Raw genomic sequence first — 21,639 nt, 5'->3', positions numbered from 1 at the left:
GTAATTTTAAAATATTTTCCTTATTCAAATCATCTGTCTCTTCACACTTCTCCCTTACCCTATAATTATGTCTTACTGTATAATTATGCCTTTTACATTGTAAAATACCAGGCAGTGAATAACAGAGTAAGAAGTGAGTTGATGCTTATAATTTGATATTGCTTGGTCTCTAAGATGTGTAATTCAAAGGACGGACATATCTAGATCAAAAATAAATACTTTACATGCATTTAATAATTAGATATCATAAAGATCAGACAACAAATAATTGATGGGTGACAAGCTTTTCTTAAGTGCTTTTGCGCTTATTTGCCCAGATTATAATGTATTCAGAAAAAGAAGAGAGTTGCAAAATTCATTGCATCACTACTCGAGCAACCTTTCCTAGGCTTGCTATGTATGAATGAAAATGTAATGGTGCAATTCAAAGGTCAGGTGAAATTGCAGCTCTGCAGAATGATCATATTCCCATTTGTATCTTTTTGCAAATATAAACTAATTCACACTTCAGCAGCGTTAGAATGTAGACGCAACACTGGAGGGAGAGTTTCTCTTAATTAGTTTTTTTTTTTAATGGTCTGTCATTATGGCTCCTCAGATAAAGAAAATAAATACTTGAGATATACACTTTAGAATTCTCATAGTGTAGATTATTTTATTTTCTGTGGCATTTCCTTTGGGAAACTGAAATCAAGTTTAATCCTTGCCTTAGTATTACAATCAATCATTATTGCATAAAGTATTTATGCATTTCCAAGCCAATGACTTCCTTGAGGCAACGAGGAAATTCAAAACATAATCTTTGGAGTAAGCTTTTTCCTCTGATCTGTCACTTGCAATATCGGTGTTCTTTCCAATTATTTCAAACTCCAATCTGCTGTAAGCACGAAACAAGTGCTTAAGTAATACTGACCTTTAAAATAATTCCTTTTCTTTCTTGGGGCATGTTTCTTCTTAGTGGACAATTATTAGCAATTTAATAACCCAAAAGTATTGGCTGGGGAAACAATTAAAACAAAATTTCTCTCTCACCATTCAGAATGTAATATATTTGTATGTATATGTAGTTACAGTAAAAGGGCTATATTAGAAGAGTGCCAGGGTGTTATTCAGGTGCCAGTACCAGTATTATGGTGGACTACAGAGGAGTCTCATGCACACAAGTCACCATCCTGGTTCCTCTCAGACCAGAGGTAACCTCCCCAAGCAGCCAGCCTGCAGCAAGCATTTGTCATGTTGTTCAAAGAGGTGATGGCAACGATGATGTTTTGTTAGATCACCTGGCTCTGGCATGTGAACCACATCCACTTTACATAATCCCTGTCCTGTTGTTTATCACCTTGGGGAGGGCAGTCAGGTTTCTAACTTCGTTGTCCTATGTGATATTGATTTATGACACCATCTGTGTCTGTCAGCCTCAGGGTGTATTTCTATGTGGCATTTCTGTCATTTCCATCCATTGGGCAACATATCTTAGCATTATTTAATAATCACACTGAGTTTATAGGGAAGACGGGGGAGGGGGCGGGGGGGCATCCATAGGCACTGGCCACCCAAACCTCAGAAGCCGTCACTGTAGCTGAGCCAGAAAGAACCCCTACAACAGGCACTGTAGCTACTCAGACATCAGAGACTGCTGCTCCTCCAGTCTCCACAACAAGCACTGCAGCTACACAAACCTCAGAGGCCAACCCTGTAGCTGAGCCAGAAAGCCAACCAGTGCCAGTATCAGTCGCCCCTTACAGAAGATGAAATACATGAAGAAATCAAGTCTGCGTCATGAAAGATGATGACAAACTGGGACCATTGCAAGAGCCTGAAGAAGAGGTGATACCAGAGGTTATAAGCTAATCCTTGTCCTTGAGTGAGCTGGGAGACATGAGAAAAGATTTCAGCTACCTTCCAGGGTAACACATCATCACCTGGCTACTCTGATGTTGGGACAATGGGACCAACAACCTGGAATTACAAGTCAGGGAGGCCCAGTTTCCCTGTCCAGGGAAGGCGGCATTAACAAGGCAATTGTAAAAAAGTCCCAAGCCCTCAGCCCCTGGAGGTGCGTTCTATCAAGTGTGAGGGACAGGTACCCATTCATTGAAGATGCTGTGTGTTGACCAGGCAATTCGACAACCATGGAGTGAGGTATTCAGTACTTGGGGGAGTTATCCACACAAGAAGTGGTTTACTATGAACCAGACGTTTTGCAGCTGCCCACTGATCCTGATGAAGTCCAACATTTCCAACCCATGCGGTCTCAGTTTGTGCAGAGTGCATCAGCATCATATGTCAACTCACTGCCATAATAGACTGGGGAAAGGAAGAAGCACTGACTGAGGTGGTTGGCCCACTCTGTCTATTTGAAGAAGTCTTTCTTACTCCCTTGTCTCAGCTGTGGAGAATTTTTCCTCTTTTTGTTGCCAGAACTCTTGGGACATGTCCTGCTGCCCCTTAGAACAGAACATAATTTCAGCTATTAGAAGTAGGTGTTCCTCTGTTCCAGAAAGATCTTATAAAAAGTACACACTATGAGGCATCAGGCGGTTCTATCTGTGTGACCATGGTGAAGACATGAGAAAGTGGGATGGGAAACCTATTGGCCCTCCAAGCCCGAGTAAAGGAGATGCAAGGCTAAACTGGTATAAAAAGATTCCTCCAGGAAGAATGCTTGTTCTGGGAGCGAGTGAGTGAATGGCATGTGTTGCTCAGCTGCTGCCTAGGGCTGAACCACCCCAGTAATTAATACACCATCATTCACCATTTGTCCATCGGGACTCAGGATACCTTCTGAGGGGACACCTCTGTCATGCTTTCACCCTCTCAGTCTCTAGACGAAAGATAGCCTTCCTATTAAACCTGACACAATTCCTTGAAAAGTTTTCTTTTTGATGATCTGCTTTTCCAGTTGGGAGAGCTGTGTCACTGAAAACTTCCTTCTCTACTCCACATCTGTCTCAGTTTGAGTCCCTCCTCTACAGCTACTAGCCCGTGTTCCCATAGGTGTTTCTGATCCTTGGCCTGCTTCCAAACTCCATGCTTAATGACTCAGTGTTGTTTGCCCCGTTCCAGTACCTGGTTGCCCTTTTCTACCTAGTTGTTATTTTGTTGCAGTCCAGGATTTTTTCCTTTCCATGGGAAAGCTTCCTCCTCTGCCTCCTCTCGGTTCCAACAAAGGCGCCACAGCAGTGAGAGGGAGAAAGTCTCTCAGGTTCATTAAGCAAAAGCTATACCCTAAAAAGCAAGATGGACCAGGACATCCCAACATCAGAAGTACTTTTCAGAGTCAATCAACATTAATTAGTAGCAGTACTGAAGTCCCAGCTCTAATCTGATTGTATAATCCATCAAATTTCTTTGAGTCTACAGTGATTTTAATTTCTATTCTGTGAGAAGTTCTAAACACTAAGCATAGGAGAGAGACATGAGTGGGGTTTTCTGAACATCTTTGGGAGTTAAGATGTCCTCAAAACTCAAAATTATTTACAAACTTTATGCTAACACTGCTGTTATAGCTAGGAACTACAGTACCCACAGCTACTGCCATTGTAAATGACACAAGTATCACACTATGGGATTTAGACTGAGAGGGTGATGTTTTAACCCATCAAAGCACCTGATTCATCTTGTTATCTGTCACATATACAATCTTTTCCACCACATTCTAAAGAGTTTAGATCTATTTCTATAGGTTATAGCTACAGTTCTAGAAACTATTCCTAAAAGGCTTTAGAAACTGCTTCCATTTTAAATCAAATTTGCCTGGCAGCATATTAACCTCAGCTATATCTATGCTGTGGGGAAGATAACCCAGTCATGGGGTTGGATGTGCCCCAGGCACATCCTCAAGTAAATCAGGGTGTTTTATATCTGTAACCATTTTTCCCAGGGAAAACAACACCCCAACATGCAGTGCAGGTGGGAAGAGCAATGGGCACTGATCACAGCCATAAGCAGCAAACAAGAACCACAGGGCGGATGCAGTAACCTATCAGATACCCGAAGCGCAGTTTCAACATAATCCCTGTGTTCACAGATGTCACAATTCACCACACTGTGAAGCTTTAGGACCATGACAGCAATGCTGAACTGTTGAACATCAATATTAAAAGTAGCATGAACACAACTAATGCTGATACTCTGTGAATTGATTGTTTACTGTCATTTTGTTACTGACTTTTTAAGCCTTCATTTTACCATTTAGGCATATATTTTAATAAAAAAATAGAGATTCATGCAAATAAAGGGCTTTAAAAATTTGGCTAAGTGCAGATTATGATTGTTCATCCTTAATATTTATACTTAACTTCAGCTTTAAAATATGATAGAAGATTCAATCAAAACCTTCATTATCATAATTTGTAAAAAAATAGCATGTCTGTTAGTTTATGTAAGCTTGAACTGCAATAATATTTAAGGTTTTGAGTAATCCCATTTTGAGACTGTGAGTGATTTGTTTACTGTATTCAAACAATTTCAACCTACTGAACACTGATTCTAAATGTGTATTTTGTACATGCACAGAATCACACACAGAACCACAAGGTTGGAAAAGAGCTTTGAGATCATCAAGTCCAACCATACCTGTCCTATACCAAACCATATCCCTAAGCACCTCATCTACCTGTGATTTAAACATGTCCAGGGTCAGCGACTCAACCGCCTCCCTGGGCAGCCTGTCCCAATGCCTTTCAGTGAAGACATTTTTCTTAATGCGTAATCTGAACCTGCCCTGTTGCAGCTTGAGGCCCTTCCCCCTCGTTCTATCACCTGTCACTTGGCTGAAGAGAAAAACACCCACCTCTCTACAACCTCCATTCAGGTAGTTGTAGGTGGTGATAAGGTCTCCCCTCAGCCTCCTGTTTTCCAAGCTAAACAACCCCAGCTCCCTCAGCTGCTTCTCACAAGGTTTGTTCTCCAGCCCTTCACCAGCCTGGTTTCCCTTCTCTGGACACACTCCAGGACCTTGATGTCTTTCTTGAAGTGAAGGGTCCAAAACTGAACACGGTATTCAAGGTGCAGCCTGACCAATGCCGAGTACAGGGGCACAATCACTTCGCTGGACCTGCTGGCCACACTGTCTTTAATACACACCAGGATGCCATTGGCCTTCTTGGCCACATGGGCACACTGTTGGCTCATATTCAGTCTGCAGTCAACCAGCACCCCCACTCCCAGGTCCTTCTCTGCCGGGCAGCTGTCTAGCCAGTCTTCCCCAAGGCTATATTGCTGCACAGTGTTGTTATGTCCCAAGTGCAGGACTCTGCAATTGGCCTTGTTGAACCTCATCCCATTGGTCTTAGCCCAGAAATCCAGCCTGTTCAGATCCCTTTGAAGAGCTTCCCTACTCGCAGGCAGATTGCCACTTCCTCCCAGCTTAGTGTCATCTGCAAATTTACTGAGGCAGCATTCAATCCCTTCATCTATGTCATTGATAAAGACATTGAACAGAACTGGACCCACGACTGAGCCCTGGGGAACACCACTTGTGACCTACAACTCTTTGGGTCTAGCCATCTAGACAGTTTTTTACCCAGCAGAGGCTGTGCCTCTCCAGGCCAGTCCCTCTGGCCTGGTAGCCAGTCTCTCAAGCAGAATGCTGTGAGAAATGGTGCCAAAGGCTTTGCTGAAGTCCAAGTACACTACATCCACAGCCTTTCCCTCGTCCACTAAGCAGGTCCCCTTGTCATAGAAGGCAATCAGGTTAGTTTGGCAGGACTTGCCTTTGCAAACCCAAGTTGACTGGGCCTGATCACCTGGTTGTTACGTGTGTGCTGTATGATAGCACTCAAGATGACCCGTTCCATGATCTCCCCTGGCACTGAGATCAGAGTGTATGTACACTGTATATAGTATAATAAGCATATTATAGTACTATCATGAAAAAACATCTGATTACTTTATAAAGTTATATTCATTGACATTAACTATTTCAATATACCAGGAAGGAAAAAACCCACAAGCCTGTAAGTTGCTGTTGTTGTCAATGAAAACCACATGAAAATAAGGATTTTCAAGTTTTCTTGTTTAATTGAAGGATTCCTTGAAATCTAAACATCAGCTGAAAATGAGCTGATTTCTTTTTCACATTCGTGGACCTAACTCTTCATGACCAGGACACTCATATTTCTATCTTAACCCCCCTCTCTCTCACTTACCTAGAGTAGAACCTAACTAATACAACAACTTTCCAAATATGTCATGCAGAAAACTGTGCAGAACAGAAACATGTGAGCCTGTTTTCAGACACAGTGGGAATGACATGGCCTGCTATTTGGGGAGATTTCATCTTTTAGAAGATTGAAAAGTATTGCAAATATTATTTTTACAACAGTCAACTATTTAAACTGTCAGGAGTAAGTCAACATCTTTAGTAGCTACCAAAATGTATATGTGCAAAGCAAGAAAGAATATTGTTACTGGTTGCAGAAATGTAAGCCTGTAATTTGATGTACTGATCAAGTTACAACTAATCAGGGTTAATTCTTTTTTGCTAAAATTGGAGCTGAAAAGTTTAGTCAAGACTTTAAATGAAATATCAGCATATAAACAACCAGTATTATAAAGAAACAAACAAGATTATGACTAAGAAACCGCTAGATATCCCAAGTAATCTAAATCCTAGTCCCAGATGACAGGCAGTGAGTATTTTATCACAGACTTTCACTCATCACAGTGAGTGGCAATTATCCATGCCCCAAACAGATAAAAAAAGACTTCACATTGTGGTGCTAAAAAAATCACAGTACTTGACAGCCATGTGGCAAAGACAGATAAATAAAAATTTTAAAAGAATTTCTAAATCTTTTTAGGCTCATATTTGCTGAGAAGCAGACTAGCCATCTTTTCTGGACAATTTCTCCCAATGTGTCGTTGGTCAGGGGACAGTTTAGACCTTTTTTGGGCTGTGTGTTTTGTGGGGTTTATTTTTTGTGAGGATTGGTAAGAATGCTGGGATGCAAACTTCATCTTGATTCACGATGGTGTCAAAGTGCACACAGCTCCTTGAAACTGAATAAAACTGAGATTATGTTATTAAAAGGGGATAATGACTGAGCCTGCTAATGGCTGTGGCAAGGAGTCAAGCTCTCTTGTCAGCCCTCGTAATCCAGCATCCAAAGTGTGCAGTAACATTTGGATCAGAGTTGGAGGATATGGCAAAGGGATGAATGGTGTTTTTTCACCCTCGCAAAGGGATTTGTCAATTGGCCTTTGCCAAATGGGTTATTTCTTAGTAATCAACAACTTTGTGACTCTGCTGTATCTCTTTTCCAAGTTAAATCCAAATTCCAGAACAGTGGTAACTGAAAGCATCTGGGAGCATTGTTGTTATCTAGCAAATTGTTTCCTATGCACTAAATCTCTGTCATGGAATGATTTCCTTACAGTTTCTGGTGATAGGACTAAGATTTTTTTTCTCAGTAATAACACAGAGACAAAATGTTATAAAACCAACAAAAATATGCTCTTCTCCTTAAAGATGTCTTTGCATACATCGATTTCCTTTACAAGACAAAACATAGTTCTTTCCAACCTTGTCTTCCTTCCATGGCTTGAAAGCCTCCTTACTTAAGATGTGTCTCAGAAGTGCGTGGGGGCGGGACACGGGGACACACCAAAAAGTAAAAAAAGAGAGAGGAAAACAGTGGGCAGGTCTAGAAGGAAACAGAAGACACAAGGTAACTGCTGCTGTTCTTTTCAGCTCCTTTCTTGAAAGCACATGGAAGATGGTTTTGGGTGTGATGTGAGCTGAAGAGGAAGAAAGCCTCTGGTGATGGGGCTTTCACTTTTTTCTCCATTTGCTCTTGCAGATAGTGGCTCTTAGAAGAGCCTGAAAGCTCAGTTACTTGATGGACACGGGCAATGCTCACCCCAGCACATATATATGGGTGTGTGAGGCCTGGTCAGAGCACAGCTATACAAGCCTACAGGGCACAGGTGCCCAGGAATGGGCAGGGGGGCTGCAGGGCAGCCGCTGTGAGGAAAGGCCAGGGCTGCCCCAGAAGGCTCCAACAAACACCCTACCCCCTACAGGGCAGAGCTGAGCCCCACAGCCAAGGTGGTGGAGGCTCTGGGAAAGCAGATTTAAAAATGCCACAGAAGCAAAGGAGGAAGGAAAGAAAAAAAGGATTGAGAAATCACACAGAGGTCACAGAAGGAAGAGGAGGAGGAGCAGCAGCCCATGGGGGACTGTACCACAGTAGAGGGAAATGTGAAGAAAAAGGAGCAGCAGCGAGAAGCTGTTATGGAATGACTGCAACCCTCATTCTCTATCTCCCTGTACAGCTTGGGATGGGGGTGGAGTTGTTGGGAGTGAAGGGGTGAAATGGAGCCTTACAAAATATGTAGGGATATGTGGGAAGTGTTATTTTAGGTCTTTGTTTCTCACCATCCAAATATATTTTAATTGGCAATGCATTAAACTGATTTTCCTCAAGTCAAGACTGTTTAGCCAGTGGTAACTGGTATGTGAACTCCTTGTGTATATCTCAATCTGAAAATCTCATCCATTCTTCTCCCTCTCTCCTGGTGAGAAGGAGGAGTGAGGAAACAGCTGGGTGGGTGTCAGCCCACCAAAACAACTAAACCTCTCAGTGGGCCACAGGGAGGAATGCTGAGCTTAAGGGTCCTGGGTATTCCAAGAATCTGCTCAGTAAAGCTGTCTAGCAACATCCAGTTTCTGTGAACCCAAGCAAGATTTTTTCCATATAAAACTCTTCATCATGATATTTTTGTACTGATTGTCAGTATGCTTCCTCTCCCAGCTTAAACAGATAAGCACCTATAAACTGGCATGCTGTAGGTGAAAAGAGAGGTAACCATGTGGTACTGAGTCCATTACTAGCACATACATAAAATTAAAGGGATGTGCAACAATCTAGGGATCATCTGAGCACTGTTCCTTGCAAACCCCTTGCTAAAGCTGCTACAACTCACAGTAATTCCTGATTTCCATTCTGTATTTTTTAGTCTTTCACATGAGTGGAATCAATGCACCAGGCCCATGTCAGGCCAAATGCCATGGAAAAATGTTGGAATACTTGCAAAGCTATGCTGGGACACTAATCCTGTACACCTAACAGCATTACCACAGCACGCAACAGCAGCCACACACCTGAGGACCAGAACACCACGCTGTTGCTAAGACATACATTTGCCAGTGATACATCACCCCACAGGCAGCGAGTGCATGGCTATCTTGTTCTACTGCAGGATTTAATGCACTTGCCACAACTGGTGCAACTGGTAGAGCTGCTCTACCAGCTAATTGCCTGTTACAATGTCTGGTGCAGAGGAAGAAATGTTGAGTTGTACAATGAGATTTGCTGGCCCTGTGGCAGGGAAATGAAGGCCAAAAGGTTAGTGCCATGCTCAAAGCATAGGGCTGCACAGGCATTGGCAGTGAGAATGAACTGAATTTGCTTTTCTGTTTGAAAGTTTATTTGTCAATGAAGTAAATGATGGAGACTTTGAACTATGGTATTTGAAGAAAAGTTTAAGAAAAGAAACATCCCTACAATTTTTTCCTTCCATGGAAAAACTAAGACATCTGTGTGCCAAGAGTCTGACACATGAAAGCGTCAGGTGATCACATAAAATGAGTTTATGCAGGTCACTATTTGGTAAATCTCTGAATCCTATGAAGGTTGAAAAGGAGTTGAGCTGAAAGCTCAGAGATCTTTCATAGCAACTTGAGAAAGGTTGGAGGCTCGCAATTACATTTAGGCTTCTGAATTTTTATTCCTATCTGTAGGATTTTTTTTTTCCCCTCAATCTCAGGAATATTCCCAGGATAGAAAACAGTATTTTGGCTTCAGTTTACCTGAGAATAAAGGCATTTGGCTTACACTTTAGGAAAAAAAAACCCAAAAACCAAAGAACACATGCTCAGCTTATTCACACAAAAAAACTTATGAAAACAAGCAGGATTTAATCTTTGATAGGAAAAAAAAAAGTGTCTGGAAAGCACAGGAAGTACCATTTCATTGTCATTTGAAAGAAAAAGAAATACACTGGTACTTTAAGGTATCTTACCAAAGCTTTCTTCCTCTCCCTCCCCTTCTTACTGCAATCCTCCCAAAATGACTTGTGAAATAGTGTAAAGACTTAAGATTGCTGATGAATGAAAACCAGCAGTTTTATAAGATGCTGCATGACAGCTGAATTAAATAAAACATAAGCAAATTGCTGTTTTCCTATAGAACTACTGTAGAAAAAGCTCTATATCTTCTATAAACATTTTTTATAAAATATTCAAAATTTACACACACTGAGCTATGTAATTAATAATAACATCTACCCAAACAAAACAGCCTGACTAACATATGCTGGAATTTAAATTTTCGGAGTAATTACTCTAAAATTCATGACTAGCTCGAGGAAGAATTCCTGAAGGTATGCATCCCTTTAGACAAAACATATGTGGCTTTTCCATTAAAGAACAGTGGAATAGCTAACATTACAATAACAAACCGCATTGGGTTTGCACTTGATTAAAATTAAATAATTAGTTTTCTTCACAGTTATATGCAGTGAAGGAAGTATGTTTTCATTTACTATATAGAGCAATTTTGTTTTTAAATAAACAGACTTAAGTTCTGCTGTTTTGAATGAAGAACACAGTGTATTCAATACCCACCACCATTTTCTTTCTTATTTTGCTCTTTACTTTTTTTACTGTGGGCCTTAAAGAACTGTAAAAAAAGGAGAATTAATACCACCATTTTGTAGAAGCTCAAGATCATGCAACCACAGCACCTGGATCCGCATACAAATCTCCTCTCTTTGTTCTGACCATGAGCTTCACTGTTTCCAGACACCAAGTAATGGCATTGAGGTATCAAAGTATGCTACACTGTTCTGTCTAAACAACTCCATATCCATCAGTAAAGTCCATTCAGGCATATCAGAATGGATGTATCCTCTAAGAGTACATCTACAGAAATTAGTTCTTATGAAGAAACAGTGTTTTCAAAGTATATAGCAATTGTAGTGGTTGTTAAAAAGACTAATCTATAAAAATAATACATATATATATAGATACAGTCAAGAACTGGGGTATCTTGTGTGAAAGACAGGAAGCCTAGCCATTAAGTGCCTCTTATTATACCATTAATGTGTAAGAGAAGGGAATAAGCTGCAACAGCATATTATTATTTTATACAATACCAACTTCAGCTTCTGTCATGTAAACGATTTATAATAATGAGAAATAAACCCCAGAAAAATCTATGTGGGAATAAAGTTAAATTGAAGCCTGTAATGAGGACTGCGGAGGTATAAACTTCACAGAACAGCAGCAAACTGCCCACAAAAATGTACCTTGGAAATCATCATGATGTCCAGGTTCTCAGATTTGAATATATTGCAGTTTTTTCTTGAGTTTCAGTTTTACTGCAAGCTTTGCAGAATATTTCTATTAAGCAAAATTATATCCTATACATACTTCGTATTTAAAAACATGCTTACATTTATTAATGACATTAAAAGATGTTCCTTATGCTTAAGAAAGCCTTTTTTAATATTTTAGCATCTATATCTCATGAAGAATCTATCCTCAGACTCTACTTCAACACGAGTACTTCTAGAACCATATTTTAGGTCTCAGCTTAAAAGCCAGATCAATTTTACTGTGCCTTTTTTTTTTTGACTGAATAACTGAGTTTTTTAAACAATTATAACTGTAATTAATGCCATGTAATTAAAATGCTGAGCCAATGCAATGTATACTGACTAAAACTTTTATGCTTCTGAGGGCATCCTCTGCAGCTATCCCTTTTATAAAAGGCAGAAACACAGAGTTGTGCAATTCACAGTAATTACAAGAAACCACAAAGCATTTCAGGATAATGTAGCGCAATAATTGAAAAGTTACAACGCATTCAAACAGTTTCAGCTGTAGATTCGACAGCCTTAATGCCAGTTATTAAAACCGTGGTTCACACAGGTAATTGTGGGTTTGGAATTCAGTGGAATAAAATAAACGATTTAATTAATTTTCTTTCTCATATACTACAAAGTGCATTAAGTTGTTCCTTTAGCAATCTTTTTTTCCTAATTAGCATAAGAACAATCAGTTATAATATAAAAGTGTACTTGTGAAAAAGTCTAAGGTGATGGGTTTTATTCAGGAATAAACAGCTGCATAAAGAGTTTCCAATCATCAGGAAACTAGAGGATTTAGGAATGAAAAAAACAGTTTGCAATTGTTCATCTACTTTTGGATGACTCTTTTTTAAGTTCCAATGTTTCTCTAAACTCAAGCTGGATCTGGTTTTGTAATTGTTACAATGCTCCAGGAAGACCTTGTGCAGCAGAACTGCCTTCCCTTTCTATCCTCCCTGCAGGGAGGATTTCTATCTGACTGCAGACTGAATTTGAGCCAGCAGTGTGCCCAGGTTACCAAGAAGGCCAAAGGCATCCTGTCTCGTATCAAAAACAGCGTGGCCAGCAGGTCCAGGGAAGTGATTGTGCCCCTGTACTCAGCAGCGGGGGAGGCCACACCTTGAATGCTGTGTTCAGTTTTGGGCCCTTACTACAAGGAAGACATCGAGGGCCTGGAGCGTGTCCAGAGAAGGGCAACCAGGCTGGTGAAGAGGCTGGAGAAGAAACATTACTAAAAGTGGCTGAGGGAACTGGGAGAAGAAGAGGCTGTGGGGAGAACATGTCACCGCCTACAATTACTTGTAAGGAGGTTGTAAAGAGGTGGGAGTTGGTCTCTGCCCAGAGAAGTGGTTGAGTCACTGACTCTGGATGTATTTAAAAGATGGGCAGATGAAGTGCTTGGGGGTATGGTTTAGTGGAGGACAGATATAGTTGGACTTGATGATCTCAAAGGTGTTTTCCAACCTACTGATTCTGTGAAAGGGTGAGTGCAAATTCCCATTCTTCAGTCTTGCTGAAGGCTTTGTGTATTTGGATGACACGTAGATGTTGTTAGGGGTTATATACTCTCTCTGAACAGAATATATCTAACAGGATCTTTGGTCACTATTAAGTATAAATTCAAGAATCTGATAAAACTGAAAGGAAATTTAAGGAATTAACGTATAACATATCATCTGCATAAGATGTTTTAATTGAGAAGTATTTGGAAGTCTGAAAACGAGTAAATACTATATTTTAAGAGTCTTCAGAGTTAAGAAGTTGGTTGTTTGCATCTATATGTAAAGCAAGAATGTAAAATTAGGCCTCATGACCACTTGACAATGACTTTGGGTATAAGTAAAAACTAATGGCAAGAGCTTGTTTCACACCCTTTGTGGCTGAACTGTCATTTTCCCCTGGACAGGAAATATACAGTAGCTTTCAAACATTTTTCTTTTCTTTTTAGTGCAGTTAGACTAAAAGTGAAATCTCAAATGGGAGCTAACTTTTTTATTAAAGACAATTTAAGAATTCTTTTTAATTAATGGAAAGATTTCAGAGGGGTATAATAAAACCTAGTCTTTCAACTAAATTGCAAGTTTTTTTCCTTCATTGAGAGCAGCTGTGTCATAGCTTAACTGATCACTAGGTTTTTAGGAGGCTAGAGCTTGATGAGGTAACTCCTATCCTAAACATTATCTTAAATTGGAAAAACAGGGCTTGTATTACTTAATTTTGATCACATATAAGCAGGCCATCCGAGACAAGATGGCCTTTGAGGTCCTCTTTTTAGTCAAAAGGGAAAGACTGCTGCTACCTTCAGAGTGTCTACAGGTAAGACTGACTCAAGTCTCCAATGTCTCTAGACGAGACACACCAGCATTAAATTCAACATTAGGCAGGAAAATCAGGAAATGGAGTTAGAAGAGCATTTAAGGAGTTCTAAATTCTATCCCATTTCTTGTGGAGGTTGATATATTTCTTTTTGGAGAAAAAAAAATCCTCACAGAATTCCAAAGAGAAGTGACATTATTAAAAATAGGGATAATTAAGAACTGTAGTTTATAATGACAGCTCTTGTGATCTCTAAAGACAAAAACAAGGACATTCTTGTTCAATGGCAGTTAATGAATTAGTGATTTTAGTGGTAAAATATAAGCCAAAGGGTGAAAGGTAACCTCTGAGTTGCTTTATTTTATTCTTTTAAGAAAGCACCTATTTAGAGCCTGTCTTAATGTACTTTAAAAAACCCCAACTAAAAGACCCAAAAAAACTCTGAAGTAATGCTATCAACCTTGTGTAGATCCAGGCCTGGAGGTTGGTGGCCCTGCCTGTGGCAGTGGGGTTAGAACTCTATGATCCTTGGGGTCCCTTCCAACCCAGACCATTCTATGATTCTAGGGACTTTTATAACTAAATCTGATATCCTACATTTTTCCCATGCTTGTTAATTCAGTCACATTACTACCTTCCATTTAAAATGGTACAGTCTGCAGACAGAAATACTAAAATTGTCTTGCAGAAATTTAAGTCATGTTGAAAATCTAGAAGAGAGGGGACATTAATCAAGATGTATTGAGGAAGCTTGCACAGAAGCAAGCCTGAAACTGGAATTGAACAGTACAAATCATAGACAAGAATTTTTAATATTTGTCCGTTCAAGAATGTATTCAGAAATCCATAACAGTTCAGACAGTCAGAGGTAGTATCTTTAGGAATGAAGTGTATGAATTTCTCTGTGTTCCCTTAAGAGCACAAGCTTTTCAGAAAAAAGATTGTTTTAAGATCTTATATTTTCCCCAGATTGGGGGAACAAACTAACTTCTTGCCAATATCAAATCACAGCATTTTTTATTGTTTATCCAGAATTTCTTTTGCTAATTCCCTTATAAAGATGATAATCTTCAGCTGAAAAAAAAATTATTAAACACATTACAAGATAAAAAAATAGCTTCTATATATTCAGTGCTACAATCTTTCTTCAATGGCACATCCCAAATTCTCATTTTTGCTTCCCTGTATGAGTTCAAATTTGGCCCAATGACTTTCCATTTTCTGAATAGTTTTAATAAAATAAATGACATTATACTACAAGTGAATAATATGCTCAAAAAAGATTTCTTATTCTACCTTTCACAAGCAATAGTAATTCCTCCTCACCCCCCCAAGTGATGGGATATATATGTTTAAGCAAGAAAAATCAAATTACCTTCCTTGCAAATTTTCTATTACACATCTTTGTATCAAAGTCCAATTTAGAAGGAGGTTAATTATTATACCCTCCAATTGCTTTCCTCATTTTGCCTATTGCTGTGCTATTGATCTACTGATTTCAACTGACAGGAGCATTGAGCTGGGTGAGAAGCAAGGTAAACATGGAAGGAACTGTGAGTATATTATAATTGCATTTATTTAGCTTCACTGTCAAGCCATATAGAACTAAATGACAGTAATTCAATAATTTTGATAGGCTGAGACCTCACTTGTAGTACAATATTCATTGACCCTGACATGTCAAGTAATCTCAGAATGCACAAGGTTCTGTGGGCAACAAAATATCAAATTCACATAAGGAGGCTTTGCATTTAAATGACACAAACATCCAAGATATTTTGAACATACATTAGGGCAGGATATGGTCCTTTGAATGTTATTCTCAATGCTCGTACCCGCAGCAACCGTCATCTGAAAAAGGGGGCAACAGAAATTCTACTGAATGGAACAGATTTTTGTACAGTGCTACAGTATATTTAAATTACACCATGCTAACAAGATGAATGTTATTATCATTCAAGCAAGCTGATCTAAGAAAATGTGGCTCAACTGAAATTCACACAAAAAAATGTTTACATCTCCCGGCTCACGAGATGCTGAGAACCAAGTGGTGTTACGTGCTGCGTTCACATAAACGAGCTCTGAAGCACTGTCAAACAGTCAGATAACCATGGAGGAATAATCATAGATCCATGGCTAACTTTAATCTGAGGTCTCTACGTACAGAAATAGGTTTACCTGTTTATGAGGTTTGAAGAAAGTAGGATCTTCTCCCTCAAATTAAAATATCTTACAGAAAGAAATCAAACAAAGTATACCTATTAAATGACTAGGTAGAATTTATCTATTAAATTGATACATTATTCAAGCTGTCTCAGATTTCCTTGTTGCACGAAACAATCGTGGGAGTGGAAAAATAGGAGAAAACCTTATGTGCAGTTAAAAAACATGAAAGTCTCTTTGGCTATCTGAAGAACATATTTTAGCATTGTATACCATTTTTCCTCCTTTCTTGTGACTTTTTTTCTTTTGCAGAGCCCAGCATAACACCTTCTTCTTTAGAAAGACCCTGACCAGTAGGCTATCTGACCAAATGACATTTCTTCAGATCGCAGTATCTACTTCAGAGGAAATGAACAGCAGAAATCTTCAAAAAATTCCAGAAGTACTTTTTAAACCTCTGGTTCAATCTTTGCTGAGTTCCTTTTCACAAAGCAAAACACAACACAACACAACACATCTGCATTAAACCCCTGAAGCATTTCTTTCCATTGTTGAGAGCATATGCAACAATGCATGCAATGTTCATGCCCATTATAGTTGAGCTTCATCATCTCTCAAAGTAAATATTGACCTGAGCTTTGTATCTGTGAATGTTTACCATCTCAGTTCAGTAAACCTGGTATTCAGAACTGACAAAGTATTTTTAAATTCAAGTATTTCTAATACCACAATATAAAATTTGGAAAATACCACATATTGCAAAATGTGTTTATAATGATTTTATCATAGTTTATGAGGAAGTGAAGCCTGACTGCATATTATTACTTACTTTTGCAGTAAATAAATGTACTTTTGCAGTAAATAAAAATGTGCACACTATGGATGTACTTAATAACAGCTGCAGGCATGTATCCAGGTTCATTTATCTATAAACCACACATTGCCAATGAACTTCACTTTGTGATTGGTAACAGTTTTTAAGTATTGTTAAGAGTTTTAAAAGTTTTAAACTTTTAATGTTTTTAAGAAGGATTGCACTGTTAGTAGTAACAAAAATATCTTGACTTTTAAGCAAAACTTTCTGTGTATGCTGGCAATTTTTATCTTGCTTTTGTCAGATTTCCCCTTTTTAGATTTACACCCTCAAATATTTGAAAACTTTTGGTTGGTTGGTTGGTTTTGGTTGTTATAGGGTTTTTTTGTTGGGTTTTTTTTGTTTGTATTTTTCAGGGGAGAGTCATTTCATACAATGCAGCTGCTTTTGAAAAGAACATTTATATGCAAAGCAATTTCATGGTCATTTCATGTATCATGTTTAGATGGCTCATTAATACCACTGTTGCTCCAGAATTTTCTTAGGAAAACAGCCCACGTTATGTCAGCATGATACTGTCATAAATAAACAGTATCTTTACACAAGAAAACATACACATTACAAACTTTATCCATTCATTATTTCAGTCTCATCTTTTTTATATGTTAATTATTAATAGATTTAATCTTAATGTTTATACATATGCAACTACTAAAAAGTTTTTACATATTTTTGCATATTTTTAAATTTATGTATGTCTCATATATGATGTTTTCTGATAGTTTTGCAGTTTTGTGTGAAAAGTTATATCTACTGTATACTTTTGACTGCTGCATCTGAGCTCTGTTAACTTCTTAGTCCTCCCTGTACATTTTGAGTAACTTCTACCTAATTTTTCAAATTATCATGTAAACAGTTTTCTCCTTTTCTCTTGAAAAACTGTGATTAAATGTTTATTAATAAAAAATATAAAATTAAGTTGTTCAATTCTATCAGCTAATAGGTTTAAGGTCCAGTGTTTTGACTCAAGTCTTACTATGGGAAACTTTACTTAATTGGAAATGAGCGACCCCTGATACTCCAATGCCATAAGGCTATTTCTGTATAGCCATGGTAATTTCCTCTCCAACTGGGCTCATGGGACGTAAAATGTCAAGTAAGAGAAGACTAATCCAAGAAGAATATTCAGTAAAATGTATAAAATTTGTTAATTAATCTTGAAATTTGTTTTTCTTGAAACTACGCACATTAAGGCAACTACATTGCACAGTCATAAAGATTTTACTGGCAATCAACTGAGATACAAAGTCCATGAATGAGTTATGGGGTGTAAGTAACGCTGCAATTCCCATCTCATGCATGTTGATAAAATATTTATTCCATTGAGGAGTGCACCTAATATTATAGCATCTACTTATTACTTGGTACCCCAGTAACGATAACCTATTAGAATTAATATTCATGGAACTTTCTATTACAGTTTGGTCTTCCTCCTTGAGAAAATGCATAAGCATTAAAATTTATCAGAGGAGAAAATAGGGTCAACAGGGAGAGAAAATTCTGAAAAAGAAGTTCTAGACATGTATATATTCCTGCTTGGGATGAGAACTTCAGCTTCTGTTTGCTGTGAACCATGTGTATGAGGACAGATTCTCAAGCTGTACCCTAAATGATGGATATCCAGAAATGTTTCCAGGCTCCTTCTCATCTCTCTTTTAGGTTTGTACATAGAAAAACCTTGTGTGAAGCTGTGGCACATCAGGAAACATTTTCAGAAAATGCATCACCTCCAAAAAGCCACCTAGGTACATGCACACCCAAACTACACCTCCTGGAGCTGCCAAGACTGCATCAGACAATAATTACAGAAAATAGCCCCTACATGCACCACACCAGTCTGCATTTCACAACTAGATGGAAATAGTGACAAAGGAGTTAATTTTCAAGCTTCTATGGAAGCACTGCAATTAAACAAAGTTTTAGCTAAATCTGTAAATTAACCTACAAGAAATTGGTGAAACTTCATGAAGTCTAATGTAGATATTCTTGAGTTTATATGATATAGCCACATCATTTTTTATCTGGTTATTTACACCAGACTTTCAAGTGATCTCACTGTTCAGATCAAAAAACCCAAGATTTTATTTTCCTAAATACCAACATTGTCATAATCCCACCCTTCTTAGTAAGTCCCCAGTCAAAGCCCTGGCAAAGCAGAAACTCCTGCTCTCAGTACAGCACTAATTTCAAGGTCATGTCCAAAGTAATATGGAGTAAAAAAGGTTTTATAATCAGTGGTATCCAAAGCTGCTGACAAATTAAAATCTAATTTGTTAATAGACTGAAGAACCCCATGTAGAATCTTAAACAACTCTTTGACTTCTATAAGGTAGGTATTTGACAGGTGGAACCTACTTAGAAGAAAAATAATGATAAACCTGCCCTCAGATAGAAAAGATTCTCCCTCAGAGCAATATGTACATATATATATTTAATTCTGTGGTGACCAGTCTTATATCACTCACCACAGTCCAAAATTCTATTAATGTGGTTTAGTCCATCAAAAATTTTGTTTACTCATAGTAGTGAAAACAGATGTCAGAAAAGAATAATTTCTTCCCATGTGTCATCTCTTTGTGTGGGGAGCTAACTGAGGTCATGCTAAGCAAGCTGTCTGAACAGGCATCAAGGTAAAAAGCCCAAAGGAATAGACCTACTTTCTGAAGTGATTCCTGTGGAAAGTATTCTGTTGCTTTAGTAGTTGGAGGAAAAAACCAAGACAAACCACAAAAGAACACTTTCACAACACATATGCACAGTATTTCAAGAAGTTTGTATTTCACTGCTTATCCTGTGCACTCAGAACAGGGAAGTGGCTTCATCAAAGCCTGTCCAGAAGTGAAGCCTGCTTGATGTACTATCCCCCACACCTCACATGATTACATCATCAACTGGTACCTTCAACTCAAGTTGAATCAGTTTCATCTATATTGTACAAACCCACCACCAATAATATTTTTGCTAAATCTAATGCTTTATATCGCCCCTTCTTACTATCAGCTGTCTTTGTGAGGGGTCTCTTATCTGAAGCTGTCAGCTGTTTCTGTGCAGAAAGTGATCTTTTATTGTTGAACCAAAATACACAGAATTTATTTTTCTTTCTCCATCTAAATAATTCCTTTTTCTTTAATTATACTTTCTCATGCAGTTAACTATTCAGTTATGAGCAATAACATTGTAAATATGGGAAGTAAATGAATGGTCCTAAATGATCAACTTAGTGCTTTCAACTCAACAGAGTTGAAAGTGTCCATACTCCCAAGTTAAGGAAATTGAATGGAGCGTCCTTTGTATGACCAGAATCATTGTTTCTGTGCCTGTGTGTGTAAACACAAATATATACTACTTTTGCATCTAAAAAATCCAATATATACAAAGATGTATAGTCTGGAGAAGAGAGGGCTCTGGGGAGACCTTATGGTGTTCATAAAGGGAACCAATAAGAAAGACTGGGGCAGACTTTTTAACAGGGTCTGTAGAGATAGGACAAAGGGTAATGGTTTTAAAGTAAAAGTGGGTACAGTCAACTAGATATAAGTTAGAAGTGTTTTATGATGAGGGTGGTGAGGCACTGGCACAGGTAGCCCAGAGAAGCTGTGGCTGCCTGCCTTCCTGGAAGTGTTCAAGGCCAGGTTGGATGGGGCTCTGAGCAACATGATCTAGTTCATACATAAATTAATAATTATTATGTGCTTGGTGATGCTATCCTGTAAAAAAAAAGTAGAAAGAAAGAAAAAATCTCACCCTCTACAAACCTCTGTATCAATTGTAGCTCTGTGCTATGTACATTAACTTCCACATACCTGACTTTGTACATGGCTGAGCAACGAGGAGCTTGCTGTCTCTACAGAATTAAAATTTTCAAGATCTGGCCCTTAAAACCTAATATGTAGAAAGACATGGTGATACCATGTAAGAAACATCATTAAGTGACCATTTTAAAGAGATGGTAACATTTGTGTTTATTTGTTTACCTGTATCACAATGACTGAACTGTCTAATCATTCTTTCATTAATCATTTTAAAATTCTTTTGAGATGTGAACACTGAAAATCTCCATAGTTAAAATAACCTCTTATATTTACATGATAAAATATTGACTGAACTTATGAGAAATCTATTATAGCAAATAAACATTTGGAACAATGATCACAGAATTAGGAGTTTGAGTTCATAAAGGCATTAAAATAACTCAAGACCATGCCTCTCTGTTGTACTGAGGCACAGAACTAATTCAGGCATATATTCCACCATTAAAATTTTAGGTAATAAAAAAAGTTTAGAAAAGAACTGTCTCAATAGTTCTTAGTCAAAGCAAAAAAAGAATCCCTTGCCTAATTTTCAGAATTTCCTCTATGTAAAGTCTTTTAAAACTATAGCTTTTCTTATTATAAGTGTAGAAAAAAAGGAACATGCTCCTTTGATGCCATGTAAAAATAGGAAACTATATGAACATGTGGGAATGTTAAGTTAATTGGCTTTCAAACTAGGTCTGTGGAAATCAGGCTGACAGCTGTTTCCCTCTTTCTGATCAAACACAGTCTGATATTTATGAGGAAGGAAAGGAAGGGAAGGGAAGTCAAGTGAAGGGGAAGGAAAGGGAAAAGGAAAGCCACCAACTGACTACACCTCTAGTGTGTTCCTGCACACCCTGAAATCCTGCTCCTTTCATCATCCAGCTGCCAGACCTGTCCCCAGCCCACAGTGATAATTGTTCCCGTCACCGAAGCCCAGGCTGTGGGGAAGGCAGACCCAGCAGTTCACATGTTCCTCCTGCATGCTGCTCTGCAATAAGACAAATGTAGTTTAGGGAGGTGGGTTAAGAACACTGCTAACCTGTGCACATGGTCCCAGGAGATCAGACCTCTGGCAGATCCAGGACAGACAGAGCTGGAGTGCACCTGAGC

At 38.5% G+C, this 21,639-nt stretch overlaps 1 protein-coding gene across 4 annotated transcripts in view; it reads right to left on the bottom strand.

Annotated features, from left to right (window-relative positions):
- Positions 1-21,639, bottom strand: part of PPFIA2 (PTPRF interacting protein alpha 2) — a gene marked incomplete at both ends in the record, with an annotated part of 322,124 nt that overhangs the window by 144,985 nt on the left and 155,500 nt on the right. For 2 of the 4 annotated variants that reach the window (XM_084276255.1, XM_084276256.1), the window contains one exon: positions 15,484-15,546. The exons of the other annotated variants lie outside the window; for them this stretch is intronic. In XM_084276255.1, coding sequence (XP_084132381.1) covers positions 15,484-15,546 — 63 coding nt within the window. The remainder of the gene's footprint in view (positions 1-15,483; positions 15,547-21,639) is intronic. 4 annotated transcript variants of the gene reach the window in all.

The sequence above is a fragment of the Gallinula chloropus genome (assembly GCF_964237585.1).
Source record: "Gallinula chloropus genome assembly, chromosome: 1".
NCBI lineage: Eukaryota > Metazoa > Chordata > Aves > Gruiformes > Rallidae > Gallinula > Gallinula chloropus.
Note: the sequence above shows the minus strand (reverse complement) of the source record. Positions and strands in the feature narration are given on the sequence as shown.